Source organism: Colletotrichum scovillei, assembly GCF_011075155.1.
Source record: "Colletotrichum scovillei strain TJNH1 chromosome Unknown Contig00010, whole genome shotgun sequence".
Taxonomy (NCBI): Eukaryota; Fungi; Ascomycota; class Sordariomycetes; order Glomerellales; family Glomerellaceae; genus Colletotrichum; species Colletotrichum scovillei.
In genome coordinates, this window is record NW_023336268.1 from 3,755,586 (window position 1) to 3,780,364 (window position 24,779).

Here is a 24,779-nt window from a genome sequence, read left to right on the forward strand (position 1 = left end):
CCTTCCGGGAGAGGGACCTTCCTAGTATGTTTATCGAATAATGAGGCGAGACTCTGGCTGGCGACCAACCTGAGACATGAACGTCATGTCGGTCACTAGCACTGGTAGACTAATGAGCATCGTAATAGGTGGAAAGCAGGGTGGTTTCACACATGGGGCACTGGAGGCTTTGAACGTGACTGTCTCTTTGCTTTCGGTATCATCATCATGAGGCGGCGGTTTCCATGAATGAGACGAGCAAGCTCATGCCTCGCGGTCGAGCCTTCTGTAAAAAAAGAGTCGGTGACACCATCTAGGCCACGAATACTCGGCCAATTCGAGGTCTACATGTTGCGCTCTTTTGAATGTAGACTACGTATGAACGTGCGGATTGCCCGAGAGCCTCACGTCCTTCTCTTTCGAAGCCTTGAGCGTTCTCGACTGGGTTCATTCTCTGGTGTCTGGAATATCTCGGTATGGTTATTACGCGGTAGCATCATTCATGAGTCTGGCTCTGATATTTCGTAGGTTATTGTTGGTGACGTACGTAGACTGAGTGGAGGTGTTAATTCCATCATTTGCTGAATATCATCACCCGTGTATTCTATGCCATCATGCTATCACGCTACGTCGTAAATGATGGCGTTCATGCCGGCGTTCTCACAGCCTTGATGGCCACCTGGCAAGGGCGAAGCATCATGATGTTTCTGATAGTGGCTTGACTGATTTGATCTCGATATATGCCCGGCCCAAAGGTTGAAGATCTCATTATTTTCGCCCTTCCGACATCCTAAAGTGAAGTCTTCATATCCTCAATCCCAATATCTCACTCTGGCCATCGATCCTTCCTGCTGCTTCTGCTGCTTCTGCTGCTCCTTCCCCAGAGCCACGCAGCCGATTTCTAGATCACTCCCTCACTCTGGAGGCTATATAAACCCACCTCTCGACCCTCCAGCCTCCAGATCTTCTTTTCCTCCACACACACTCTCATCGCAATCACATCTTGCTTACCCAAACAAACAATCAATCCATCAATCACAATCACACACTTCATTCAACTTCAACTTTCAACTCAGGTAAGTTTACAACATATTCATGCTTGACACACCTCACATTTACCTGATGCACAAACACCACCGAGATACACCCACACGTATGATTTTGCTGCCATATTTTCCTTCCCAAACCCACATGCTGCCTCCTTCCTCCTAGTAAAGAGGCTGGAAATATCCTCCAGCGGGTCTACAAAAAGGCTCCTCCCTTCTCTCAATCCAACTTCTTCTTCTTCTTCCTCCACGCATCACCATACTTCCTACAACCCAGTCTCACTGCCAACCTACTTCAACACAGACAAGGTATCTTGCCCTACCCAGACATCTGATCTACCGAAGGTATCCCTCCTAAGGTATCTCTGGACAAAGGAACAAAATTTCCAGCGCTCCTGCTCTCGAGATTCGTTCCTTCTCCTCAAATTCCTTCCTTCCTTCCAGATCACCCCTCCTTGACTACCTCCTTCCTCAAGTGCCGTTGGCAGTTGTCGACCTAGGCAGCTACAAAAAGGGACGTCTTCCTCTTGTCCCTCTTTTTACCTCTTCTTCCTCTTCTTCTATCTCTCAGAATCGTCTACCTTTCAACTTCATCGTATTCAGCGAGCATACATTCACTGACCACAAACAGCAACATCTGCACAACAATTCGACAATCTCCACGACTAGACAGGATGTCTTCCGGTTCTCCTAGTCGTGGTCCTGCCAGCCCTGCTAGATCCCGTTCGGGATCTCAGCCCAAGCATGGCTTCGGACCTTCCATGGGCTTCGACCCCGCGAAGCCCGAGGGCGGTGGTCCCAGCAAGGATCACGTCAACTCTCGTATCGACCCGCCCCCAGAGTCGTATCTGAATGCCGGCGAAACCCCCTTCATTCGGAGACCCGGTTACAATACCGCCGGCAAGCTCATCGACTTGGAGGTCAACCAGTTCCGTGTCAAGCAGTGGAACGACAAAATGACCATCTACCAGTACGATGTGTCGATCTCGCCCGTACCCCTGAAGTACAATGTGGTGTTCAAGAAGGTTTGGGACTCCCCGCCTGTCCAAACCATGCTGGCGAAGTACAAGACTCTTTGGTTGAACGATGGCCGCAAGTTGGCTTGGTACGTCATCCGATCCTAATTGCCAATTTCATCTAACACAAGTACAGGTCGTCGGTTCCCATCAACCGTGGCGAGGAGCGCTTGAAGGTTGACCTTGACGAGGGCAAGCCCGTTCGTCCCAATGCTAAGCCGCGCGACAACTCCTTCTTCTTCGTCATGAAGGAGACGAAGAAGATCAACCTTGCGGCTCTTGAGGCATACTTGACCGGCAAGATGGACTGGGACAGCACTGTTCTGGAGTGCATGAACTTCCTCGACCACCTCGTCCGTCAGTACCCTAGCGAGAATCTCCTCTCGATCAAGCGCAATTTCTACAACGAGCGCAATCCGCAGACCATGGATCTTGGCCCCTGCTTGCAGGTCGTCAAGGGTGTCTACTCGTCGGTCCGGATGAACCAATCGGTTATGGACAAGTTTGGTCGAGGGCTCGGTCTGAATGTTGACGTTGCCAATACCGCATTCTGGAAGGGAGACAAGCTGTTGCATCTCTTTGTCAGGGACTTTCTGGGTACCTGCGATCGCAGATGGCAGGGCCTAAGCCCGCCCGACATCGCCAAGATCTTGAAGCCAGTGCGCCAGCAGGACAAGAACGGCAAGACGGTACTTACCATGTCTGATGCCTTCAAGCACCTCAGGAAGCTGGCGAAGCTTCGATTCTGCCCCAAGCACCGCGGCAAGGAGAACTGGGACAAGTCCTACACCATCAAGGGGTTCGCATTCAACCCTACCTACGGTGACAGCGGTGCTACTACTGACAGTATCGTCTTCACGAACAACGGCGAGGAGATGAACATTACGAAGTACTTCGACAAGACCTACGGGTACAAGGTTCAGTTCCGTGACTGGCCCGTTGTCGAGACCGCAAAGGCCGGCTTCTTCCCCATGGAGGTCTGTGTGATCGCTGCCATGCAGCGCTACAACTACAAGCTTGACCCTGATCAGACCTCGGCGATGATCAAGGCCGCCGTCACTCGTCCCACCCAGCGCAAGGCGGACATCATCAAGGCGAAGAACCAGCTGGCATGGAAGGAGGACCCCTATCTCCGCCAGTACGGTGTTGTCTTCGAAGACCAGATGGCTAAAACTACGGGCAGTCTGCTTGAGCCCCCGAAGATTCAGTACGCCAACAATGTGGTCAGCCCCGTCTTCTCCGGCCGCTGGGACTTGCGCGGCAAGAAGTTTTGGGTTCCCAACCGTGCTCCTCTGGCGTCTTGGGGTATCGTGATTCTCGAGAACTCAACCAACAAAGCCAGTGCCCAGGCCTTTGCACAGACGTTCAAGCAGACTTACACTGGCCATGGAGGCAAGATTACCAAAGATGCCGTTGTGATTGACAGCGAGGCCCGCAACAATAATGTTGCTGAAGCGATTGCTAGGGCATATGCCCAGATCAAGGCCAAGACCAACGCTGTCCCGCAGCTGCTCTTCTGCATCTTGCGGTTCAACAACGTTGGCTCTTACGAGCGAATCAAGAAGTCCGCCGATTGTCGATTCGGCTTACTCACTCAGTGCGTTCTTTCACGTCATGTTGACAAGAACCAGGCCCAGTACCATTCCAACGTGGCCATGAAGGTCAACGCGAAGCTTGGAGGCGTTACTTGCCGTATCCCTCACCCGTCCGGTCCTTCTAACAAGAACCCTCCTTTCTTTAAGGAAGTTACTATGATGATTGGAGTAGACGTTTCCCATGCGACTCCTGGAATCGACGCTCCCTCGATGGCAGCGATGACCATGTCGATGGATGCTGATGCTACTTTCTACTCGGCTGCTGTTGAGACCAATGGCTACCGCGTTGAGATGCTCTCTCCAGTCAGTGCCCGCACTTTCCTCGGTCGCCTCATGCCCACCTGGCACAAGCGTATGGGCCACCCGGCGCCTCCTCCGCACATCGTCTACTTCCGTGACGGTGTCTCTGAGGGCCAGTACTCACAGGTGTTGGAGTACGAGGTGGGAACGATGAAGAACATCATCAAGAGCATCTACCCCACCGCCAAGCAGCCCAAGTGGACGGTCATTGTGGCTACGAAGCGCCATCACATTCGATTCTTCCCCCGGAATGGAGACAAGAACGGCAACCCCCTCCCCGGAACTGTCCTTGAGAAGGAGGTCTGCCACCCTTTCTGGTGGGACTTCTACATGTGCTCGCACGTGGCCATTCAGGGAACTGCTCGCCCTGTACACTACACCGTTCTGGTGGACGAGGCCAAGATGGGCACGAATGATCTTCAGCGCATGATCTATGGTCAGTGCTACCAGTACGCACGCTCGACGACTCCTGTCTCCCTTCACCCGGCGATCTACTACGCTGATCTCGCCTGCGGCCGTGCTCGTGCACACGAGAACATTGCTACCTCTCAGGGCTTCCGCTCCGGCCCCAAGGCGGTGGAAATGGCTGACGAATACGGCTCCCGCGGTCTTAGCATGTTCGAGGGCGAGCGTCCCACCGAGTCCCTTCCCCTGCTGCCTCTGGGTGGCAGTGGCCCTGACTCTGACCCCCAGGCCTCTGACATGTTCAAGAACACCATGTGGTACATCTGAGTACGCTTATCAGAGATTCCGATGGGCGACGACTGGAGGAAGTGCGATGGAGTGAGTGGTGATGATGATGATGGGAGAGGCAAGCATGGATAGTTGGTAGTTGAGGGTGGATTGCGGGAGAATGAAGTTACTAGTTCCGGGTCAGTCAGGAGAATTGGCCTCAATCGAGCGAAAGTAGATAGGATTACCTGGGTGAGCAGGCCCTGCTCTGCCGAGCCTAGATAGCGAACGTTACCATTCACCAGTTACAGACTTGCCATGGTGATTGTGAGTTGTTGTTTGCGCCGCACTGAAATCTGACATCAAGACTTGAGTTGGACGCTTGCTAATGTCTATTGCAAGCTGATCACCAATCACGTCTAAAACCACACACATTGCATAAAGAGAGAGCATGATTTTGATGTACGATTTCTTGATTCCTTGGTATAGTAAGTAGTACATGACCCTCGTAGACCGACGCTGAACAACATCCATCCCTACAAGTTGTAGTGGAAAAATTCCGATCAAAACGCTTCCCCTCCTTTTCCACCCTATAGGTAAGTACCTTACGCAATACGAACAGTTTTGTGAAGCAAATGCCACTTTGTTCCCGTCCGTCTCCGTTCCCACACCATCGATCGCTTCTCGGTTGGCTTCCGACGCGACGTGTCGACAGGGCTCCACATGAGCTCTCCGCTTTCTTCCACGGAAGCTCCGTCCCGAATGACATCAATGCAACCACTTCAACTCCACCCCCGCTACTGCAAATCCACCTCCACCATTCCGATAGCTCGGCACATTATAGCCCGCGAATCGGGCGGATTGGCTTCTTGATAGCAATTATACGATAACACCGAAAGCTGATACGCTTATTTCGCAGTGACGGTAACGCTGGGGATCGAGAGGTTCTCGCCCTTGCCCGAGGCGATGGGCATCTCGCGAGCCTTCTCGTCCGAGCCAAAGTTGGAGCTCGCGCGCCGGCTAAGCGTGAGGCCTGACGTGGAACGGGCGCCCGGGCCGTAGTTGATGTTGCTCGCCTTGTCGAGCGTCTCCTTGCACATGCGCAGGAAGACGGCGCCGAGTTCGGGCCGGTGCAGAGGGATCAAGCTGAAGAACAGGGAGGCGGTAATACGGAAGAGGGTCTTGCGGTGCAGGCGCACAGAGTATGTCTCCTCGAGGAAGGTGAAGAAGTGCTCCTGGAGGCTCTCGAGGAGGTCTGAGTCGGCCTCGTCGAGCAGGGGCTTGTCACTGTCGAGAGCGTCGCGCAAGTCATAGTTGTTCGCGCTCATAAACAGGATGTGGTCATAACCGCAGAGGGACTGGAGGACCTTGCCCAAGTCGTAGTGGATATCACCCTCGGGCGTCAGGGTGTTCTCCAGCTGGCAGCGCACGTCGATAAAGCTGACGAGCTTCTCATCCTTGGACAGGATGGCGTTGCTGAAGACCGGGTCACCGTGAATGACCTGAGCATGAACACCCTTCTCCTCAGCCTCGTACGTGTCGAGGAATTCGTTGATACGGGCGAAGAGAGAGGCAGCGAGGGGACCAAGTGCATCGTACTTGTGCTGGTCCTTGTAGTAACGGCTGCGCAACTTCGAGCCGTAGTTTGCGTAGATGTTAACGCGGTTGTTCGCCCGCGCGAGGGAGTGCTCCTCGAACTTCTTCTCCAGGGCACTGGGGATGTTCAGGGTGGCCTTGTCTGTGCTACCCGTGGTATGGACAGTGTGGAGAGCCTTGAGGAGGGAGATCAGGCGACCCTTGGTGATGGATCGACCGACCAGGAGGTGAGAGAAGGTCAAACCACGGCGGTTCTCCATGGTGATGTTGTAAGTGGTGGTGTCGGGAATGTAGTCCACGTTGTATACGGTGGGGAAGACTTGGGCAATCTCGGCGGGCATGTGAGAGTAGAAGAAGAGCTCGCCGAGAATGTTCTCAGACTTGCTCGACTTGATGACCTTGTCGCCAATGATTTGGATGGTGTTGAAGTCGCGGGCAGCAATCATGCCGGCCTTCTTGGCATCGTCGCCCGTCGCAGCATCTTGCCCGATCAGGGCAGCTGGGTCCTGCTCATCCAAAAGCCAGCCAATTTCCCGCATAGTGTCGAGGTTGGCGTTGACAGCCAGATCGTCGACGTATACATCGGCGTAGGGCTTGCCGAAGTGGATGTCGTGGTACGGGATCTCGTACTTGGCCAGCTGGGCAAAGGTGACGGGACCGACGTCAGCAAGGACTGAGCCCAAGTTTCCGTGATGCGTGCGCATGCGGCGGGCCGTTTGCTGTCTAGGAGTTAGCACAAGGTCTTGGAAAATGCAGGAAGCCATAATCTGCCCCCTGCTCGCCAAGCGCCAAGATTCGACTTACAATGATGATGTAGTGACCAGCGTTGTACAACTGCTGGACCAGGCGAATGTTCTTCTCGATGGGAGGGCAGGTGGAGTAGTCTCCGGCCACAGCGGGCACACCGACCAAGGTCATGTCGAGATCGAAGCAGAAGCGGCGCTTCTTGAGCTTAATGGGCAGGTTGGAAGTATCCGTCTTGAGAAGCTTCAGGAGGTCCTTGAGCTGCTCGGGTGTGCCGACAACACTGAAGTCCTTGGTGCTGACAGGCATGCCCAGGTACGGCACGCCGTTCTGGATCATGAGGGCGATCATCTGGGAAGTGTAGTACTCGCCGACCTCTGAGCCGTCGGGTCTCTTCATGTCGAGGTTCTGGGCAGCCCATGACTTGAGCTGACCCGCGGACGGGAAAACGTATGCGCCCGTGTTTGCCTTGTTGGAAATGGCCTTCTTCTCCTGAATGTCGACAATGCGCTCCAAGCCGTCCCTGTAGTAGCAATCTGTCAGAATTCTGCATCTTGGCTTGAAATGGTCTGCCCGCTTTGCTCCGGGTGGGCACTCACTTAGGTTCTGTCTTGATGTAAGAGAAGATGGGCTTGTCGCCAACGTCAGGGAAGTAGAAGCAGCCGCCGTGGCCCTTGGGCATGTTGCGAATGTCCTGGAGGACATCGGCCCAGTAGATGGTGTCGCAGTCGAGAGAGACAGTCTTGCGCTCGAGGTGCTTCTTGGTCATGCTCTGGGTGACGATGTAGAGCTACGAGGGATCGTCAGCGATGCGCTTCCAAGCTTGGCTTTGCCCCTCCTCGGGCGGACTTGCGCAAGGGCGGAGGAAGTGACAAGAGCGAGGGTCAAAAGAGCAAGCAACAAATCTCAAAGAAGCTCAGGGAAGAGGCTTACCGTCTCGCTGGCACCCTTGGTCTGGTGGCGCAAGCGCAGGAGTCTGAAGTCGATCTTGGAAAACGTCTTGCTCACGAGCTGGCCAATTCTGAACTCGTCGTCGACCTCCTCGTTGATGGCCATCCACAGGGTGTCGCCGGGCTTGAGGCTCAGGTTGTCAATCAGCCATAGCAGCATAGGCCGGCCGACGATGTTGATCAGGGGTTTCGGGTAGCGGTAACCCTCCTTTGCGAAGCGGGAGCCAATGCCGCCAATGGGGATAATGACATTGATGGGCTCGTGGTTGACGTCGCCATTCGCAGCAGCGCCGTTGGCAGCTGCCTTGGTCTGAGTGGCCATTATATCGGATTGCTACGATGAACAGATGAAGCTCTGTTTAGTCGAGGTGGAATTTGCCAGTTGCGAAAAGCGAGCGGTGGGACGACGAGAGAGGAGTCGCAAGTCAAGTCGGGCAAAGGTCCGAGAAATTCGAGGGAGTGGCAGATTGTCGCCAACGATGGCAATGTCTCTCTGAGCTTTTGGGTGGAACCGTGGCGGTGAGACTGCAGCACCACAACCAAAGAAGAGAAAGATGGTCTGCTTTGTTGTTGCAGGAGGATGAAAAACCAACAAGTGAAGAAATGCAGAAAATGCGAATCTACAATATCCAGTCCAGCATGTCACAGAAGACAAGGAAAAAAGGAGCGATACTTGGGAAGGAGGATTTGCGAAATGTACGAGGCCAAGAGAAGAGGGTCGGCCGACAATGGGGAAAGGTGTCCCTCTTTCCCACCTCAGTCAAAAAACGGTACGTACTCTATACATTCACTACAGACAGCCCGTCGGGTATTCGTAAGGTACGCACCTACAGGGCTGTGGAAGTTCACACAGTACTTCTTACCTCATGGAAGATGGAAGCTCAGGGTCGTGGAGACAATATCCCGGCAACAGCAAGCAACAGCAGATGCGCGATCTCGCCCTGTGTAGCCCGTAGCCGACCGTCCGTCCGTACAGTCAAGACCAGGGGGGGCAGAAGAAGGTTCGGGTCCTCTTTACTGCGAGAGAGTCTGAGAGAGCGAGAAAAAAAAAAGTCGCCTTTTGCTATTTTAATTTTCTCCAACTGGAACAGATCCATTGCGGGCGGTAGCGGCCCCCAAACCCCATTAGGGGACCGACCTGGACCTCCACTAAACCCCCTCCCTTGTCCTCGACGCCCTGTACGGAGCTGTGCCCCTCCTCCCCTTGCCTCTTAGACTCATTTTGGTAGTGTCGAACGGAAAGACGACAAGGATAAAGGGGCTCACTCTTCAGGGGTCCGTTTTCTTCTTCACTTTCTTTTCAAAGTCTCTCTTGTCGGGCCTCAGCCGTGCAGCCTGTCTCGGCATGTCGAAACTGGCAACACTGGTCTGGAACTACTGATACTGTCCTGATAGTACACAACATCACCGTCCACAGTATCTCAACGAGATGGAGTAGAAGTACCAACTCGCCAAACAGACAGGAGACAGCCACAAGCACCATTTCAAGACACGAGGTGACATGTGGTTCGCTGGAGTTTTTTTTCTTGCTGTGCCGCATCGTGACAGTGGATCAATAGGTAACGCCCGTGGGACGCTTACTTCTCTCGAATCCTCGATGAGCATCGCCAATGGCGCTGTCTGCCAATTGGGCGCGCCGCCCGGGCGCGACTGCTTGACTGCTGTCAATGGATTGCGGGAGTGGAGCCGGTTGACGCCCCGGCCGGAGACAGTTAGCGTCCGAGAAAGATGGCACTGTGCGCCGAACCCCTGCGGCGAGCAGACGCCCGGGCCTGCCCAGACTTTCGACGTGCCTGGCCTTGTGGGTTTCTTCGCCGAGTCCAACCTGAGTTACCAACACTACGTGTTTGGTGCAATTGTATCCGTGTGTAACTCGATCCATAGTTGTCGCCGTCTCATCAGTCATGTCCTCGATTCTTCTCATCTCCTTTTGCTGCTCGCTGATCCTCTTCACTCTCAAGAGATGCCGCTATTTTCCGATTTGACCGTTTGGCGCCATCATCTCACTCGCGATGGGGGCCCCTCTTTGGACCTTTGGAAACCCGTCGCCCCATTTTCGCAAAACTTTGGCTGGGCCAAGCCAGGGTTTCTGCCTATCGTCTGTTCAGCGCTGCAATCATACTTGCCCAGCCGTTTGTTTAGCAAATGTAGTGCGTAGCTACGTCGAGTAAAGATGGACACGTGTCTTGGCCATCGGGTTGGCTTGCTAGAGAGAAGCTGAGAAAGAAGGCGGCCTCTCAAACGGATTTGCCCGCTTTGACTGCTCTTGTTAGAAATCTTGACATCACCACGTAATGTACATCAGCCGAACCAGACCGCTTGATAAGACTCCTTGCCGACGCGACATCCATCTGGTCCTGATTTTGTCGTTTGATTGCGCTGTCTTAGTTCTTGGCGTGACTTTACGAAGATCAGCCAGTGATGCTGGATGTTGTGAGATCCGAGCGAATCCTGCGGGTCGGAGAGTGATGAAGAGAATCAAGCACCATCGACGGTGCAGCTAGGCAGCTGCATCTGCCCGCCTACCTAGCCACACAGTCTCGCAAGTCGCAACCACCATCCCAACCACAAGTCGACCGGGGCAAGGATAGCCAAACAGAATCGCGCAGCTCATGCTGTCAGCCTTGCGTGGGATTGGCGGAGATGCAGGGGGAGGGGCGAGCGACATGAGGGACCAGGGGCTGTATGCCTGTGTGTATTAGTGTAAGAAGGTGGCTTGGGCATTGGCATTGGTATTGGCATTGGCGTTGGACGTTCAGCGCAATCGGCGTAAGCACAATCCATTAATCAATGCCAAGCATCGATACTGTACTGCGGGCAAATGATGAGATTGCGGCATGCAAACTGCGCAATGGACTGATTGCAATACAGCTGTGCGGTTGGCCGCTCCCGATGATTATGTTCGCTTCAGGGGCGGCTCTCATTTCAACTTGGTGCTCAACCCATAGACAAAGTTTGATGGGTTGCATATCGGATTGCCGGTCCCATTATTGAGACTTTCGCTCCTTCTAGCCGCCCGCAAGCCATGAGAACCTTGGGTTGCGCCAAGCGTCAATGAGCGCCGGTTTGAACTTTGACGTGTAGCAATTATTATTTGACCGAGAATAGCGATCCACAATCCTGAACCCAATACTGTTGAGAGGCCAAAGTCTGTTAAATTGCTGGTTCTGCAGAGTTGTTTCTATCGAGGACGGTACTCTGCCATAACCCGATACCCACGGAAGCCTGGTGAGAATACCTTGGAATCGAGAGACAGGATGCGGACACCTTATCGATAACGATAAGCGATGTCTTGGACGCTGCGTCAAGCCTTGGGAGTCGGGACAAGGCCATGCTGAGTGTCAGAGTGTGAGACTTGAACAAAGGACGTCCAAGAGGATCGACCCAAAAGGCGGATGCCGTCGGCGCACGTTCTGAAACCGCTGCTTGACTCGTGGTGGAGGTGCTTTATCTGGCTGTGATGAACGGCGATGAGCAGAGTAAAGTACCTAGTTAGGTACCCTTGGTGTTGCCAGGTAAGCCGGCAACTTGTCGGACAGTTGGACTTGACAGGCGGAGACGGACTGTACGGAGTACTGCGTAGGGGAGACTTTGTACAGTGGAAATGGCACCATTTTTTGTTCCCGAAGCTACCGAGCTATGGGTATCTGATCGAGGGAAAATGCTGGGAGAATCCGGGGAATTTGCAGCGAGTCCTTGTTCAGATAAAGTTATCTGGTGTGTTTCATGACCCAAGGTTGCTGCCTCACTTTTACCTTCTTCCCACCCAAAGGTCGCTCGTTCGTTGTCTGTCGTCGCCAATCCACAACCGCCAAGGTAAGGGTGCCACGGATGATATTGTCTCTTGCCCCGCCAAGACGTGCATCTTGTGTTTGAGGAACGTCGTTGTCGACGAGGCGAAGCAGACGGAGACAGCGATAGCAGTGTTGGCGGCCAAGGCGGGATGGAACGGTAAGGAGCAGGTCGCAAAAGAGAGGACGAACCAGTCGTCCGAGTCTTGATGCACTTGCAACGAGGCTCCAAATAGTTCCAGCTTCAGGTCTAAGGCCGCGGGACGGGTGTCGTAATTGCTGCGTCGTTGTCCGTCCGTGTATCAACGAGACTGTGCTGTGCGGCGTCGTTGTGCTTCTCGAAGCATGCCGACCATTAGTATGAAGGCGTCTGAGAGGCCGAAGCAGGCTAGGAGAGAAAAATAGAAGCAACCACTTAAGGTTTAATCCACTGGAACGGTAGACTATGCACTCATGCCACGCGTTGCAGGGCTGTGCTGGCGACGCGTCTCCTTTTCATTGCGTCCCGCAGTTATCACCAATTCGTTGAGTCGTTTCTGGCCAACGTGGTGATTTGTAGGTAGTCGAACTGGAGTGTTATAGGAGTGGTGGTTGAGTTTGTATAAGAATCTCAATTAGATGGCAGGAAACCGTAAGGTAACGTACGTCGCACACGGCAGGTACATGGGGACGGTGCGCTTACGTTCTTTTCAGTTTCCACCACTCCGCTCCGTGCTTTCCTCTCGTACCTCTCTTTTGGCACTGGTCAGAATCCAGACCACATGCATGCAGGGTTCCTAGGTAGGCGTGCCCCAGTGCCCGGATACGAACCGACTTTTTTCTTCTGCACTCATCTAATCGGGGTTGGATGAAATTCAGAGCAATAAGATAGGTAAGGTATTATCCGTACAGACTGAGCAGATTGAGGGCGGAAATACCGACACCAAACCTTCTATCAAGTGGCCAGTAATCAAATTTGATAAGCAAAATCCGTAGATTGAGCGCAGACACTGCGATGGACATTTCATCGGGTGTATTTCTTTTTGATCGCTGATCGAGGAACAGTTGGCTCGGCGTGAGGGAACAACAAGCAATTCTTCAGCTGCTTGACCATAGCCGTCATCCGTGCGATCTGACTTGGCTCTGCGTCTTATCGCACAGAATTTCCAAAGACAGGGGGTTTGGGAATGTCGAGCGAAATAAGCATCTCTTGCAGCCCTACTGCGTTAAAGCTATTGTCAACCATTGAGAAGCCGTCGCGGCGCCTAGAAAACGTGTTATTGGCGACGGGACGCACGATTGCGCAAGCTGACGAACACGATCGAAGATTCGCACAGAGTCCGCCCACGTACCGGACTGGAGGTCATCACCGTCATTGGAAAGGCCGTCATCTTACTGAGCGCCCTCAGAAAGAGGTTCCAATTAACGCTAATTGATTGCTGGTTGATGCGATTCTCCACTGACCAGTGACGGATGAGTGAGACCGCCCTTGCCTCGAGCGGGCCGTACTGTGCCAACGAACGGACACATGTCGGGCACTGTACGAACCTCGGTGGCGGAGTCGCGCACCCAATCCTCTGTTCCCAGACCCCACTCTTTGCCTGCCTTACCTCAAAAGTGCAAGCGAAAAGGGTTGCTCCTTCCTGCGGGCTGCGACCCAGGATGCAAAAGGTACGTATCGAGCCCTGAGGTGGGTGAGGGCGGGAAATGGGACCTGCGCGCGCCGCGAACCTCAAGTGGGAAACGGTGCTTTTTTGCTAGCCCCAGGGGGAAGCGCAGCCGGAGCAAGGGGCAGCTTCCCATCTGGCATCGACACAGTACCTACCTAGAAGCTCGTTTACTCGTGTCATGCTCCAAGCCTCCAAAAAGGGTGCGTACGAACAGTGTAAGGCGGTTGGCTACCTACAAGACATCGTCAAGCCTCTAGTGTAGCATCTCATCGCCGTCGTCCTTTCAGCGGCTGCAACTATCAGCCTCTCTTGGAGGCCAAACCTGATTCGGATAGGTCGACACGCACATCTCCCGGCAGTTTTGCGTCGTCATTGGGAAATTTCTTCCACGTAAGTTTGGTTGGCCTAATCTTTATTGCTAGCGATAAGATTGAGTTTTGAAAGCCCCTTTTTCCTTCCTGCAGTGGCACATCAACATATTGGCGCCGGTTAGAATAGATTGGACAAACCGAAATCATGAAAATTTAGGATTCAGGAGTCCCGGCGCCAGTTGTCCTTTGCTCTCAGCTCTGGATCGCCTCCCGACAATTACTAGATGGTGTTGCCGCCACTGAACACACTGTAGTCTGTCTGGAGTAGGGGAATCACCGAGTACCATGCGTACCGTTACATTTCATGTCGAGGTTTCGTGTTTGAACAGCTTCGGCACCGGTTGCAGTGCGCGTCATGGCAAGACGAAGACAGCTGTTTCTCCTCGAGCATCGACCAGTGCATTCCCAAGCAAGAGACAGCTATATCCTTATCATTCCATAGCAGCATAATGTCACTTGAATCTCGAGAGTATCAGACGAGGCCATACTGACAATGGGTTCTTCACATGAAGATTTAGCTGGTCTCCTTACAGCAGAACTGCATAGACAGCGCAGGTTCGACGATACTTGGGTGACACCGGTGTCCCGGCTCGCCTGACGTGGTACTGAGAGTCCCGTTGTCAGAGATCGGCTACTTTAATTCTGACACAGTGCGGCCCCTCCGGAGACCCCTTCGAAAACAGAGCCAAGCTCAAGGTTCCCCCTCGTTTGTGTCCACCTCGCAAGAGTCAACGGGAGAAGAGAGCCGGGTGAAGACAGAAGGTCGGGCGCCTACTGTGTACGGTGTATCCGCACTGAAGTCTGGCTGGCTGTAGCAGCTCCAAGCTGTAACCCCTTTTCAGAGTGAGTGCGCCATCATCAACCTTCTCTAAGGAGAGCATCGAGGCAGGTACGAATTGTACCTCAACCTTCATCTGTACAGCAGCCTAGGTGCTTTTCATCCACTGGTAGACGAGACGGCGCTGCACCGTGTCTTGACTTCATCCAATGACAGCTCGTGCTATTTTCTTCGACAGACCCACAAGAACCTGGACTTATCCGACTTCTCATTGGAAAATCGCTTGGCTCCCCCAGAGACCCCACCACAGAGAAAAAGTGAGAAAGAGCAACTGCGACGGAGAGAGGGAAAGAGCACCTCAGTGGGTGTGTGTGTGTCCCGCAACCTGTACGAAAGTCCCTTTTCCACCAGGTGTAGCACACACTGTACATTCGCCAAAGTATGTCAGCAACCTCGAGTGGACACCTCCAAGGATCCATCTGTGGCCACGGCCCCCCTTCCCTTGCCTTCCCTTGCCTCGACTGCCTGCAGTGCGCTTCTGCTTGACGCTGCTCGCTCTCTTCCCCGTTCTTGCTCGCCGTGGGCACCTCGCTTCCCATGCAACATCCATTCCAGCCCATTCCTCTCCAGCCTACCCTTCTTCCCGTGTAATTTCATTCCTCTCTTTTTTTCAATTCTTTCGGTTCCGTCCTGCGCCACCTGTCATCGCGATATTGGGACCATCGCGGGCGGAAACAACCGACGACTTTGCGACTCGAAACAAACCCAAACGAATTCATCGACGAATAGCTGCCAACTCGAATACGCATGTCGGACACGGCGGCCCAGCGAGCGTCATTCCCCCACACCCAGGAAACCTAAACACGATCAGAGAACGTCCTTTCCCACCTGCTTGCAGCACCGAACACCGCCAGCACATTTACCGCCTGTAATTGCGAGCTGCACGCTGCATCCGAGCATCACCTTCCTACACTCCTCGCTCACTGGCAATCACCGAGACGCTCTTTTTGCACAATCCTCGACGAACAGCGATCGCATCTTACGTCGCGCCCCCCTCGAGCCTCTTCGCTGAACCGCCCTCTAGCGGCTGGCGATAATTGCCCACAATGTTACGACACGGGAGCATACTGGGGCTCTTCCTGAAGCCCCTCAGCTGGATTCCCAGCGGCCCTCAACATGCCGCCTACGCTGCTGCCCTTGGCTTGGTGGCGATCCAGGTTGGCATTGGTATCATCATGAAGATTTCCCAGACAGGCGGATCCTATTCGTTTTCTCCCTCGGCGTCTGTCACCATCTCCGAGTTCCTCAAGATGGTATTGTCGACCATCTTCTTCTACAACGAATGCAAGCGCAGGGTAGCCGATGGTATTCGCCCATCAACTCGGGGCGGTGGCAGTGGCTATGCCTCCATTGCCACAGAACTCCCTTTGGCCGAGAGAAGCAGCTTGGATGAGAAGCGGGAAGAGGAGGGACTGAACGGCAGTGCTAGCTCGTCTAGCACTGGCAACATTGTTGAGAGAAACAATGGCCCGCTTCCGCCGCTCGACGTGAGGACCTATTGGAGCTACGTCCGTGGCGAGGTTACCAGAGATGTGCGATATGGCTTCTGCAACTTGGCGCTCTTTTACGTGCTCATCAACAACTCGGTACGTGATTCCTACACCGCATGCTGTGTAACTGTGTTCATTGCGACTAATTTCTTCAGATCTTTGTAAGCTACAAAATGGCCGACCCCGGGACGATTCAACTCACCAAGAGCGGTGTGACCTTCATCACCGCCTTGGTTATGATTGCGACTTTGAACACCAAGATCTCCAAGATCCAGTGGATTGCCATCCTCATGCAGGTCAGTGGGACGAAACTTGGTACCAAATGTTGGATCTGGTCACTGACACGAAGTAGATTTGCGGTTTGATGGTGACCCAGTACAACCCCACGACAGGCACGACCTACCCGTTCAGCACCTACTTCATCTTGCTCTTCCAGGTCTTCCTCAGTGCCTCATCAGGCGTGTACAATCAGGCTCTGCTCAAGACCGACGACTCAAGCTTGCATGCCGACAACATGATTCTTTACGGAGCGGGTGCTGCCATGAACCTTTTGTGCCACTTGGTCATCAAGACGTTGAAGGCCGATGAGCCGGGATTCTTTGAAGGTTACACCAGCTTTGGCGCCATCATGGTTATTGTCAGCAATGTCTTCATTGGCCTTGCCATTACCGCTGTATACAAATGTGAGTATCTATCGGCGCTTGCTGAGTGACATGTACTAACCCTCGTAGATGCCGACGCCGTCATCAAGTGCTTCGCCACGGCTGTTGCCACTGGCATTCTCCTCTACGTTTCACCCATCCTGTTTGGCACCTCGCTCAGCTTCCTCGTACTGCCTGGTACTGTCGTCGTCTTTGTTGCATCATGGCTCTACATGGACAACCCGCCTCCCAAGGACCCCAACGCTGCCGCGACCAACGAGCCTCAGAAGATGTCGTTGTTCGCCAAGATGGCAGCTGTTGCGAGAAAGTTCAACAAAGTCTTTCTCGCCGTAGCCACATTCATCACCGTTGTTATCGTGGCATTCCTCACCATGTCCGAGGCCAAGATGCCCGATTTTGCCAAGGAGGGAGCAACCGCTCCATCTGCGCCATCCGGACCGAAGCCTGTCACTGGCGGCGAGAGCAAGATCGAGTCGCCATTCAAGAACACGATGGCCATGATTCGGTGGAACTCTGCTCGTCCGGAGCGCGTTCCGATGCTGCAGAAGTACGAGCCGTTCTTCCACACCGTGCACATTTCTATGCCCAACATGTTCAAGGAGGAGGATCCCGAGTTCCACAACCTTACCCACGATCAATTCCCGGGAACCTTTACCGTCTACAAGCAGGTGTCCCGTACTATGAAGCTTATCCTCGATACCCAACCCGAGATCGACGGTTTAATGTACTACCACTTCGATGCCTGGATTGACCCTCTTGGATGGACGGGTATGAACCCATACAACATCCACTTCCCCGCCATCATCGACACTGCCCCGCCGTCCCACGGTGGACCCGAGTACATGTGCCTTACCGACACCAAGAACTACAACTGGTGGGGATGGGGCCAGGACTTCCACCGCACCGCCATGGCCGCGGCCGCCGTCGTCGACAACTTTGACCTCGAGTACAAGATCAGACGCGACGAGTGGTGTGTTGGCTGGAGTGATATTTACTACATTCCGAGACGGTTCTTCGCCGATTACATCTTCCTTTCCGAAATCTTTGCTGGCTTCGGAGTCTTCCACGAGGTGGCAATTCCTACCATTGTCCGCATCATCGACCAGAGTCGTCGCCGCAACCCGTACCGGTCTATCATTGACCACATCAGTGACTGCTGGGGCCACTGCTGCAGCTCCAACCCCAAGATCCGCGATGTCCTCGGTGCCCGCTGCGGCCATCGTCTCAACTACTTGGAGGAAGCGCCTACTAAGGCATTTTACGACAAGCTTGACGCCCAGGCTTCCATTCTCGGCCACCCTCTCAACTCGACCAGGTATGCCATGTCCAGTGCTGATGCTGCCCACCTGTTCGATAGCGCAGCCCTGGCGAGCATCAACAACGGCGAAGCCAAGAAGGTCAAGCCGATCAACGATGACGCTTTGGAGGATGATCAGCGGGCGGACAAGCTGGCGGCAGACAAGTCGAGCGAAGAGAAGGACAAGCTCAAATCCGAGCACGCTCCCGTTGACAAGACGGAGAGCCCTGGCAATCCCAAGGCTGACCCCAGCAAGATTGCTACGCCCAAGGAAAACAAGGAAGTGCCAAAGAAGGAAGAACACAAGGAGGAGCATAAGGACGAGAAGAATGAAGGTGACAAGAAGGTCGATCCCAACGACGCCCTCAGGGAAGCAGATCGGGAGGCGGACGTCAAGCGGATGCTACGACGTGAAGTTGTGGCCGCTGTTGCCGGACTCGGTTATTAACCTCATATACCCCTACATTTCTTTCCTTTCCTGTATTCTTTCTTGTAACCCCCCTTTGACGATACTCTGTTTGACGATGCCAAAGCAACTACTTGAGGGAGACTTTGAGCAAGGAGTCGAACGGTCTGATTTAGGTTGGGCCACTACCAGAGGGGCAACGAGACACGACAATAAAGGCTGTATTGGCAGCATTGAACTGGTAGATATTTTCCCCTGATGGCATGGAGCGGCCATTGTGTGCACACCGACGGAGCGAGTGCTTCTTACAAGCTCTCTGGATACGGTACGATATAGACTTTGTCAACATTTTAGTAGTTCATGAGCAAAAGAAGGCTTCTTTTTTCTTTCTCACTAGTTTTTTTTTTCCGGGACGGGTACTAGGCGTAAAAGAGACACGGGGGGCAATGCTCTTGACAGTGGAGAGGGGAGCGTGGGGCTTGGAGCTTGAATAAGCTCGGTTAAGTCTGTCTGGATTATTAGTGTGAACCAAAAATACAACGCATGTAATATTGAGATCCATTTGAATTCAGAACACGCTGTGTCCCATGTCCACGGTCACTACAAACATGGCTTGTGAGAGGAGTTCTAGAAGCTTCATTAGCTTGACACAAATTCCGTAGAGTGGAATGAATTGAGTCCTCCCGCTGCACACACATTTTTTTGGTAAGGTAGACCATTTCACAGGTGAAGGAGGAGGGCCGTTTTGACTTTTCGCTTTAGGCTTGGCATCCCAAGTTTTGACGCAGAGCATGTTTTCAGATGGATATACTTGCTAGAGGGGAGGGGGAGCTTCTTTGATTGAAACACTCGTCGTTTTCCCCGTTTCTTGTGTTTGCGGGCTGTATGTTTCTTTGTGTGTGTCTGTGTGGTACGTATGGTTCATGCGGTTTCTAGAGTACGGGTGAGAATGGAAGCTTGACTGCGTGATGCCGCTCCCTTTTCTTGTCACTTCCCCAGTGACTACACTACGTGGCTCTATTGAACAAAATGCGAGACCGAAGATTGATCAAATCTTGTGAGCTCTCGGGTTATTCTTCTGGGGCCCGATATGAGGACAGCATGTGGGCATAGCTACAGGGAGCCGTGGGGTAGCATATCTAGAGGCGACTTACGCACGACAAAGAAACACGTTCAAGATGATGAGAGTTAACGATAAAAATCATAATTCATACTAATACCACCTAGAATGATGTGGAAACACTGGTCCCAAAAAAAGAAAAGCCCTCCTGTCTGAGCTCTAGAATCTCTCTTCATGCCACATGTCCAACATGATTAGGAAAAGTCTCGCATCGCTTCCGCTTCTCCGCCCTCTTCCGCGTCCCCCAAAATGGAAGGTCGCTTGGAAGGACGTCTACAAAGCCACCAAGATCTCTAATCACAAGGGATATCAAGCGGACCTGCTCCTCACAGCTCCTCCGTCCTCCACTTGTCCTGCGTGCTCTGCAAGGCGGAGTTCTCCCTGTACGAACCCCAGGAGCTCTTGAGCGCGACGGCCTTGAAGTCAAAGGTGATGCCCTGGTCGTTGGTGCCCGTGCCGCGGGAGAGGACGATGCCGTCCAGGGGCTTGTCGGTGAAGTAGAGCATGGTGCCAGCCTCGACGCCGCCGTTGACGTAGACCTCGAGGACGGAGCGGTCGAGAATGCCGTGCAGTTGGAACTCGACGTTGCCGCTGGAGCCCTCGCTCGAGGCGGCCTCGAGGGCCTGGACGTTGGAGACGCCAAAAGTGCCGGACCTATCCCACACTGCGCTCGCGCGACCAATGTTGAGGCTGGCCGTGGGTGCCCCGCTGTTGGAGGTGCCAGTGAAGTCGAAACCGAGGGAGACTTGCTCCGTGCCGTTGGACTGAGAGCCCTGGAAGGCCAGCTGAGCTGAGGCCGTCGAGCCTTCTTGGAGGAGAGACTTGGCCATCTTGACGGTCAAGGTCCACTCTACGGCCGGGTTGTAGTCGCGGATGACGGCACTGCTGCCCTGAATGCCCGACACGTCCTTCTCGTCAAGAATGGGGTTCCAGCCGGACGTCGTGCTCACGAGCTTGGACAGGTCGCCAGCCGGTGCTGACATGAGTCGGTTGGTGTTAGAGTCCAGCCAGTGGCGGCGCACACCACCCATGCAGTGACGCCATCCCTCTTGGTCGGTCGGCGTGCAGCACCCATAGAGCGTAGCGTCAACTGCCCATGAGACGGAGTATGCATCTTGGTTGGCGTCGTTGAGGTTCTGGAAATGGAAGAAGGCGGTGGCGTACTTGTCAGGGCCAAAGTCAAAGTCGTAGATGGAGAAGGTGTCCTGGCGCGAGAAGATTCCTCTCCGCGAGCCGAGGCTGGCGGGCACATCTGGGGTGAAGGTGGTGCCGTCCCACTCGCCGGTGATGTACTTGACTGCAGCACCGCCAGTCGGGCCGCCGCCTCCAAGACTGAGAGTCAGAACCCATTTGGCGCCCACGATGCTTCCAGACTTGTCCTTCCGGGGGATCTGGAGGAATTGGGGGCACTCAATCAGGCCAATGTTGCGCTGAGGATTCCAGATGGATGACTGCGTCCAGTTGACCAAGTTGGTGGAGGTGTAGAAGGCGACTTCACTCTCGAGGGAAAGCACCATGACCCAGGTGTTGGTCTCATGGTGGAACGAGGGCTTGGGGTCGCGGAAACCGTGTCTGTTGAGCGAAATGATCGGGTTGTTCTCGTACTGGTTGAAAGTCTCGCCGCCATCGTATGACCACGCAAGATGCTGGGATTCCTGATCAGGCTCCCATGAAGTATAGTAGGCAATGATGTTGTCCTTTCCGCTTGTCTTGTCAGACGGGAAGAAGCCAGACGTGTTGTTCTTGTCGACGACGACGCTTCCTGACCAGATGGAGCCATCGCGCGCAGTGGCGGGAATGGCAACAGGATGATCAACCCAATTGTAGAATTCGGTGGCCGTCGTGTGGCCCCAGTTCTTCACGCCATCGCCCGCGACGTTGTCGGCATCTGAGTCAAAATAGTCAGCGGTGAAGTTCTGAAGATGTTTGAAACATCAAAGCCAGGCCAAGCTTGGCATAGTCTGATCGAAGCAGTGACAAATGGCATGCCAGATTGAGATGCATCGCAGGGAGAAGAGCATGTAATTACGGCAAGGTAGGAGGGTAGGGAAAGCATGCGGTGTGTCTCATTCCGCGCCAAAATGCGGGGGTGGAATTGCAACGCTCATCATCGCGCATGTGATGTTTCCGTCTTTGGCAGAGGCGCAACCCTCACGCCAACGGGAACTAGCACGTGTGCAGAATGCAGATCCAATGAAACGGGCAGAATGGCGCGCCATTGACATTGCACAAGGCAAACATTGGTAACCGCTCGCCCGGAACCTGCGCAATGTGTTGCACAACTCAAAATCGGTAACCGCGGCTTTGGGAGGTGTTTCCAGCAGGGTACTTTGCGTTTGGGGAGTTGGGGAATAGTTGGATTGAAATGGGTAGGGGAAAAGGCGGCAATGAGAAAGACTCACATTGGTAGTACATGTGCCAGACACCATCCGAGTCGACAAAGAGGCCGTTTGGGTCATTAAGCCATTCGGCGGGTGGTGAGAAGTGGATTTGGGGCCGCCAGCGGCCGGATCTGTCGGCTGCTTGTCTCGCCATGATTGCTGCTGGAGATTCGGGGTCTATTGAGCGTTTGAGGTCTGACGAGAAATGGGCGCGTTCTGCATCGGAGAAGAAGCCGGGCAGAGCGTATGACGGTGCTGCGAGCAGTGTCGACAGAAGCGATGTGTAGAAAAGATGCTGCCTCATGGTTGCAAGAGTTCGGCTCCCCGGTCCTTAAGAGAGAACCACCTGGGCAGTGTCCAGGTTTCGGCCAAACGGTGCGGCGGCGGGTAGGGGGTGCTGTTCCCTGATCGACAGACTTCGGATGGGGTTGAGTAGCGCAGCGTGTCAGCTTAAAGGTAGAGTGACGTTAGGACGAAGCTTGTGTAAAGGTAATTGAATGAACTGTAAGTCTGAGGCACAAAAAGGCAAGGTAGTTCAGCTGAGAGGGAACACCAAGAAATCCGGGGGTGAGACAATATGGGGAGAGAGACAGAAGGTATAGTTCTTCGTTCACGAACGAGCTAAAGAAGAGCGGGAATAGAAATGACGGATCTGGAGCGAGGACAGCGGGTATTTAATCACGAAGAAGCAAACCAAGGTGAATCAACCTCGGGAGGTGTCTCTCACAACATGCAGTAGGTAGCCCACAGCCAAACAGCAAGCAGTAGACAGAAAAAAAGGAAGAAAAAAAACGGCAACGGCGAACTAGTCGCAGTGACATTGGCTTAGCTTGGCCTCCGCTGGCTGAGTAGCGGTTGCACCAGCGTCGGGGCAAGTCAATGGCAGGCCGCAGCGGCAGACTGACGGACAGGATGTCCAGTGCCATCATCTCAACTGGGCTGCTTGCTGCCAAAGGACGGGAGAGTACTTCGTACTTCCTACGAACGGAATCATGGCACTGGACGCCAAGGACGCAAAGGGGAAGGGGCCATCGCACACCATGCGTCCAAGACTGGTCTCATGACTCTCTGTCTGGTTGGCAGGTGGCTGGCTCTCGTGGCCTCCTTTTTTCTGCACTCGTTCGCAAACCACGGCTTACACCCCGCGCCAAGTTGGCTCATCTCCAACTTTTTTTTCCTTCTAGAAAGTTGGGGTAAGGTAGCCGTCAGGGGGATCTGTGCCCCCCCAACTTGCGGTAAACAACGCTAGATTGTGTTACCATAAAAGGGAGTGTGCGTGAGAGAAAGAGAGGGGAGAACAGGCGTATGGTGTGAGGTGAACCACCAGCTGATTGATTGTGAACACAACCCCGCAAAAACAGCTATTCCAAAGCGGCCGGCGGTAGGGACCGGGACTGCATACTGCATCGTACGCCCCGGACTGGCAAAGAGGGCCCGTTCCCGTCCCTACTTTCCCCGGATTTCCATTGGTCAGGTGGCCAGGATATGCGATGCTTGCATTGTTGAAGGCGGTCTAGCGTTGGGTTGATCAACTTGGATTATTGTGACGTTCTGCAGCGATTTTCCATGATGGAACCATGTATCTGGGGAACGGATGCGGGGGTTGATTGTTTACTGCCTTGCGACGGGGACAATGCGCTCAGATTTCTCAATGTTCCATCAAGAAACAATAATGGAGAAAGAAAACAATGACCATGTGAGCGACCTAATCTTGGCTCTCCGAAGTAACGTCGGTGAAGATGAAGTCATTGAATGGCATGTGGATGAGACAGAAAAACAATGACCGAGGGAGGTGTTGATGAGGGGGAACTGGCAAACAGGAATCGCTTTCCTCCGACCACTTCAATGTTCGAGACGCGGGGCTCAAAAAGTGGGTATCTTAGTCTCTGCCCCTCATCAGGTAAGCATTCGTATTACCTAAGTTAAGTTGTCAAGGGAGGACATTGAAACAAAGAAGGGAAACTGCCCCTCATTCACGCCGGAAAGAACAATGTTTGGCAGGAAGGTCACAGGCCAAGGCGGAAAGGAACATCCTTTCCTATTCCCTCTGCCGTTCCTATTTCCCACGTTTCCCGTGACTTTCGACGGACATATTTTTGCGGAAGCCAAGACGGACCGGAAGGCAACCTACCTGCCTGTCTGAAGTGACGCTATTTGTCTCGGCTGCTCTTTGCTCCGACAGTTTGCCCTCATGAATGACGGCCGCATTGTCAACATCGTTCCCAAGCGGCGTCTGACTCCTTTGCGCGCATGTCCACACCATTTCTCCGAAATTCTCAACGTCACAACTGCTACACTCCAAGTACTCCGTCATCCTACCCTGCCCTACTCGAACCATCAGACCGCCAGATCGTGAACGCCTTTTGGTGCGTATCATCTCACATCTGCCCATCTTCCGGTCTCCCCTCCACCCAGGATATGTCTACCCTAATTTGCGGCCGAGGAACCTTTGAGAGATATCTTCTAGATCACCTGTCGACCAACAAGGTGCAACGGCGCGCGAGATCTCAGCAAGACATGGATCGACACCGAGTCAGAGACATGGCGCCCACGCGATGCCGGCCCTAACCACAACTTTCACCTCCAAACCTGTACCACCCGAGTCATGATGCTCAAGTCACCAGCGCTTGGCACTTGTTCTTACGTTACTTCAAATATGCATCGCGAGTCTCTTCAGGCCACGAGACAGCGATGATCTTTTGTCCGTCTCTCTCGCCGTCTTGCCAGAGCTGCCTACGTGAAGCATCACGGTCGTGGATGACGGTATTTGCTGCCCTCACATATCACATATTGCATCGCCACGAGACAACGACAACACTCGCATCGCATGCGATGCAACGTCCGAGCGAGACTAGCATGGCGTTTGCTGATTATCA

The 24,779-nt window shown here is 53.7% G+C and overlaps 4 protein-coding genes across 4 annotated transcripts; 2 read left to right on the forward strand and 2 right to left on the reverse strand.

Moving 5' to 3' along the window:
- Positions 1-1,699: 1,699 nt before the first annotated feature.
- HER10_EVM0007257 (piwi domain-containing protein) lies at positions 1,700-4,668 on the forward strand (the record flags this gene model as incomplete). The annotated part of the gene is made up of 3 exons (XM_035476816.1): positions 1,700-2,130; positions 2,178-3,456; positions 3,526-4,668. The coding sequence occupies 3 exons, from the start codon at positions 1,700-1,702 to the stop codon at positions 4,666-4,668; spliced, it is 2,853 nt and encodes a 950-aa protein (XP_035328164.1).
- A 416-nt stretch (positions 4,669-5,084) lies between these two features.
- Positions 5,085-8,581, reverse strand: HER10_EVM0003001 (capsule biosynthesis phosphatase). The gene is made up of 4 exons (XM_035472691.1): positions 7,882-8,581; positions 7,548-7,738; positions 7,009-7,471; positions 5,085-6,923 (listed from the first exon to the last, which is right to left on the reverse strand). The coding sequence occupies exons 1-4, from the start codon at positions 8,218-8,220 to the stop codon at positions 5,517-5,519; spliced, it is 2,400 nt and encodes a 799-aa protein (XP_035327750.1). The 5' UTR covers positions 8,221-8,581; the 3' UTR covers positions 5,085-5,516.
- A 6,453-nt stretch (positions 8,582-15,034) lies between these two features.
- HER10_EVM0013255 (UDP-galactose transporter) lies at positions 15,035-18,948 on the forward strand. The gene is made up of 4 exons (XM_035482619.1): positions 15,035-16,133; positions 16,193-16,333; positions 16,390-16,720; positions 16,769-18,948. Exons 1-4 carry the CDS (start codon positions 15,594-15,596, stop codon positions 18,442-18,444), a joined length of 2,688 nt encoding a protein of 895 aa, XP_035328686.1. The 5' UTR covers positions 15,035-15,593; the 3' UTR covers positions 18,445-18,948.
- A 697-nt stretch (positions 18,949-19,645) lies between these two features.
- HER10_EVM0000701 (uncharacterized protein) lies at positions 19,646-22,675 on the reverse strand. The gene is made up of 2 exons (XM_035470471.1): positions 21,925-22,675; positions 19,646-21,410 (listed from the first exon to the last, which is right to left on the reverse strand). Exons 1-2 carry the CDS (start codon positions 22,205-22,207, stop codon positions 19,849-19,851), a joined length of 1,845 nt encoding a protein of 614 aa, XP_035327540.1. The 5' UTR covers positions 22,208-22,675; the 3' UTR covers positions 19,646-19,848.
- Between the last annotated feature and the right edge of the window lie 2,104 nt (positions 22,676-24,779).

Coding starts and splice junctions, on each gene's coding strand:
- HER10_EVM0003001 (XM_035472691.1), bottom strand. CDS start 8,220: ATGGCCACTCAGACCAAGGCAGCTGCCAACGGCGCTGCTGCGAATGGC. Junction 7,472..7,547: donor TACATCAAGACAGAACCTAA/GTGAGTGCCCAC, acceptor TTGCTACTACAG/GGACGGCTTGGAGCGCATTG. Junction 6,924..7,008: donor CTGGTCACTACATCATCATT/GTAAGTCGAATC, acceptor ACTCCTAGACAG/CAAACGGCCCGCCGCATGCG.
- HER10_EVM0013255 (XM_035482619.1), top strand. CDS start 15,594: ATGTTACGACACGGGAGCATACTGGGGCTCTTCCTGAAGCCCCTCAGC. Junction 16,134..16,192: donor ACGTGCTCATCAACAACTCG/GTACGTGATTCC, acceptor TAATTTCTTCAG/ATCTTTGTAAGCTACAAAAT. Junction 16,721..16,768: donor CATTACCGCTGTATACAAAT/GTGAGTATCTAT, acceptor TAACCCTCGTAG/ATGCCGACGCCGTCATCAAG.
- HER10_EVM0000701 (XM_035470471.1), bottom strand. CDS start 22,207: ATGAGGCAGCATCTTTTCTACACATCGCTTCTGTCGACACTGCTCGCA. Junction 21,411..21,924: donor CTGGCACATGTACTACCAAT/GTGAGTCTTTCT, acceptor ATTTTGACTCAG/ATGCCGACAACGTCGCGGGC.